This window comes from Orycteropus afer, unplaced genomic scaffold (assembly GCF_000298275.1).
Source record: "Orycteropus afer afer isolate SDZICR_OR568_19922 unplaced genomic scaffold, OryAfe1.0 scaffold00309, whole genome shotgun sequence".
Taxonomy (NCBI): domain Eukaryota; kingdom Metazoa; phylum Chordata; class Mammalia; order Tubulidentata; family Orycteropodidae; genus Orycteropus; species Orycteropus afer.
Window position 1 is genome coordinate 4,097,663 of NW_006921896.1, and position 4,184 is coordinate 4,101,846.

Genomic DNA, 4,184 nt, shown 5'->3' on the forward strand with positions numbered 1-4,184 from the left:
TTTGTATATGTGTATATATATATATATATGTATATGTGTGTGTGTGTGTGTGTGTGTGTGTGTGTATATATATATATAATAGGGCTTCTCTCTGACATCCTGCTGGGTCATTTATGGACTTTGGTGCACCAGGTTTCTTTTTCCTTGATGTCATATATACCTGGGAGAATCCCAGCTCCATCATTTACTAGCCATGTGACCTTGGGCAAGAAGCTTAACCATTCTGTGCTTCATGTTTCTCATTTGTAAGTGGGCATACTATGCCATTTCGTTGAGTTGTTGTGAGAACCTGTGTTCTTCCAGTCTTATGAAAAGTCAAGCTTAAATGTCAAGATCTGTGAGCTTTCTTAGTTACAGATACTGCTACTAATTATGTTAGCATCCAAAAGGTAGAAAATTGTTTTTTAAAAAAACTATTACTTGCAGGTCTTCCTTGTTGAGTACAAATAGTCTTTACAATTCAGTGGATGACTTCTGTTACTCTTGGCAGCTAGCCTTGTTCCTTTGGTAATATTTTCTCAACTGAAATTATCTTATCTATGAGAGCTGCAATGACCTTTGAATCTGGCCTTCAAACTTATATAAACCCTTTCACAGAGCATTTTAATTTCTCAAATATTCTTTCTTCTGAATTAATACCAAAATAGATGTATTATCATAAGAGAAAACATGCATACACCACATATATATATTAGAAATGCACATAGATGTATTTTTATATTGTTTACCTCATATTTGTGTATCCATATCACAGAAGGTTGAAAAAAAACAAACAAACAAAAAAACCGACTCATAGTGACCTCTTCTTGGGTTTCTGAGGCAGTATCTCTACGGAAGTAGATTGCCTAGTCTTCCTTTGAGGAGTGGCTGGTGGATTTGAACCTCCAGCCTTCTTGTTAACAGTCACATGCCTTAGGCACTATGCCACCAGAGCTCCCACGCTAGTTGTAGCCATATGTAAATGGACATGTAATAATAGTATTTATTGCTTTATATATAATGTAGTTTACTATGTGTGGTAGTTAAAGTTGTATGTCACCTTGGCTGGGTCTGGTTGAGTGGCTGGGCAGCTGGTGGTAGTTATTCCCCATGATGAGACTGGCAGTCAACTCCACAGTGGAATCTACCACCATCAGCTGAAGAGTTGCTTTAGGGATGTGGTCTGCTTCCTGTATATAAGAAGCAGCTTTGAGAATGGTCTCCAGATTATGGCACGCTTGAACCTGGCATGTAGTTGTGGTGTTATTCAGCAGCCTGCCATGCTCTGCTGACCTTGGGACTTTCAATGAACTTAAATTAATGGCCTGCCGTGTGGTTTGGTAACATCGGGACTGTGCCTTTGTACTTGTCAGCATTGGGCTTGTCAGCCTCAGCAGCCAGCAGCTGTCTGAGTGAAGAAAACCCTCTAGCTCCAGTGGGCCAGGAGCAGGAGGCAGAACTGAAGCCCAAGGTTGAGGGGCTTTCACCCAGCCCCTAGAGCCTGGCACTTTGAACTCGGACTTAAAGCCTCCAGACTGTAAGAGAATAAACTGTCTGTTCAAGCCATCCCATTTGTGGTATATTCCTGTCAGAGTGGCACTAAGTAACCAATACACTATGTATGCCAGATACAGTGGTAGCCCCTTTACATGCATTATTTCATTTGTTCCCACAACAACTCATAAGGAAGCTGTGTTACTATTCTATTTATCAGAGGAAGAATTGAAGTTTTGAGAGGTTAAATAGCTTGTTCAAGGCCCAAAAGATAGTGAGTGGCAGAGCCAGGACTGAAGGTTGACAGCTCTTCACCTCTAAGCCTGCTGCCACCCAAAGGAAAAATATTGGTTAGCAATAGAATGGAGTGACCATGAAAATAAAAGAATAGAAATAAAGAAATAGATGTGGCCAAATTAATGATGTAATCAAATTTGCATAATTCCCCATACCAAAAGGAAAGAGAAACAATCCATTGCCCTCACATGGATTCTGACTTAGAGTGACCCTGTATGACAGAGTATAACCTCTCCATAGGGTTTTCAAGGCTGTAATCTTTATTGAAAAGGGCTCTGGTGGCATAGTGGGTAAGATATTTGGTTACTAACCATAAGGTCAGTGGTTCAAACCCACCAGCTGCTCCATGGGAGGAAGATGGGGCAATCTACTTCTATAAGATTTTTTGTTGTTGTTATGTGCCATCAAGTCGGACCCGACTCATAGCGACCCCTCCTTGGGTTTCTGAGGCAGTATTACTATAGAAGTAGATTGCCCACACTTCTATGAGTTGGAATCAACTCTATGGCAATGAGGTTTTTGTTTTGTTTTGTTTTTAATCTTTATGGAAGCAGACTGTACCATATCTTGTCTCCCATGGAGTGGCTGGTGGGTTTGAACCAGAGATTTTGGTTAGCAATTCTGAATTTGTTAACTTTTTTTTTTTTTGCTTACCTTTTGAAGTAGTATTTAAAAATAAATGCTGCTTATTTGTCACTGGTTATGTTTCCTTTAACTAAATGTCTCTTGGGCTGTAATCAATAGAGCAAGTCAAGACACTAAATTGCAACATCAAATTTCTGCTTAGTAGACTGATAGAATTGTTTTGCACATAACCCACTGCTGTCAAGTCAAATTCTGACTCATAATAGCCCTATGGAATAGAGGAGAACTGCCCCATAGGGTTTCCAAGGCTAGAATATTTATGGAAGCAGACTGCCTCATCTTTCTCTTGCAGTGCGGCTGGTGGGTTTGAACTGTTGATCTTTTGGTTAGCAGCCAAGTTCTTAACCACTGCACCACCAGGGCTCCTGTTTTGTACATAATTACCTAAAATTAAAAAAAAAAAAAAAAATCTGTACTGCCTCAGAAACCCAGGAGGGGTTGCTATGCATCAGGACTGACTCAATGGCAGTGAGTGTGGTTTGGTTTGACCTAAAATAAAAATTTTTTTTTCCTTTTTTTATGTGTGCAATAGATTTGTGAAACAACACATTTTCCACATCTAGTAGAGAAATCCATATTCCTTTAATAACTGTTGCATTCAAACCTACCTTCATACTTCTTGATGATGTATATATATTTCTCTTATTTTATATTTAAAGGTGAAGGCAGAAATTGGAGATGTGAGTATTTTAATAAATAATGCTGGTGTAGTGTTCACATCGGATTTGATGGCTACACAAGACCCTCAGATTGAAAAGACTTTTGAAGTTAATGTACTTGCCCATTTCTGGGTAAGTATGATTTCTATTACAAAAGCATTCCCTTTTGAATAACCTAAAGATTATGTTTAACGTCACGCTTCCAGCAGACATAAGGAAATATGGAATCAATAGTAAACTTTTCTCCAGTTGCTAGTGATAACATTAAAGTGATTACTTTTTGAGCCATGACCAGTCCCATCAATTAGTCCATTAATTCTTCCTCCTCCCATATATAACAGTAATGCTAGTAATGAACTTCAGCCTGTGTGTGTTTTAATTCTAAGCTAGGTTCTTATATCTCTGTATGATCCTGTTTGAAGATAAAGGAAATGAGTCATCTGCAATTCTATAAAAGGTGAACACAGTTTGCTTTCAGATTTTCATGAGAGCTCCACTCATGTTATTTCCTGGTCCCAAAATTGCAGACTTAGTTATGAACCTCACCATTCAAAGTCTTAAATTGTGTGTGTGTGTGTGTGTGTGTGTCTGAAGAGTCAAAATATGCTGAAAAAGCCAGTTCCTGAAAGAGTTTCTCACACGTTTTCTTAGATACAAGTTTAGGGTACACAATCTGAAAAGAATATGTGAGTTGGTGAAAATACATTTTTATTTTATGTTAACATTCCCAAGTCATTGACATCTGTCTTTGTACTTTTATGATGTGTTTCCCTTTCTTTATACCTCTGTTAAAAGATAGGATATTTGAGAACAGGAATTTTGTCTGATTTGGTTCTGCATTCGTAGCACATAAACACTTAAGTACATATTGTGCTCAGTGACCACTGGAATATAACTGGTTACTTCAGTGTTTTGATGATGTAACCACATAAGTGTTGAATAATTTCACATTATGTATAAATTCTTTTGTAATAATTCTAGATTATTATCCCCATTTAGTACATGAGATGATAAAAGGCATGATAGACAAGAGGTGAAGGATCGTGGGACTTGAGAAGTTTGTTGTTGTTGTTGTTAAGTGCCGTCGAGTCGTTTCCGACTCATAGCGAC

At 38.2% G+C, this 4,184-nt stretch overlaps 1 protein-coding gene across 1 annotated transcript in view; it reads left to right on the top strand.

Moving 5' to 3' along the window:
• LOC103206264 (estradiol 17-beta-dehydrogenase 11) overlaps positions 1-4,184 on the top strand; it is a 137,131-nt gene that overhangs the window by 106,038 nt on the left and 26,909 nt on the right. The window contains 1 exon segment of the mRNA XM_007951707.2: positions 3,075-3,206. Within this exon segment, the coding sequence (XP_007949898.2) occupies positions 3,075-3,206 (132 nt within the window).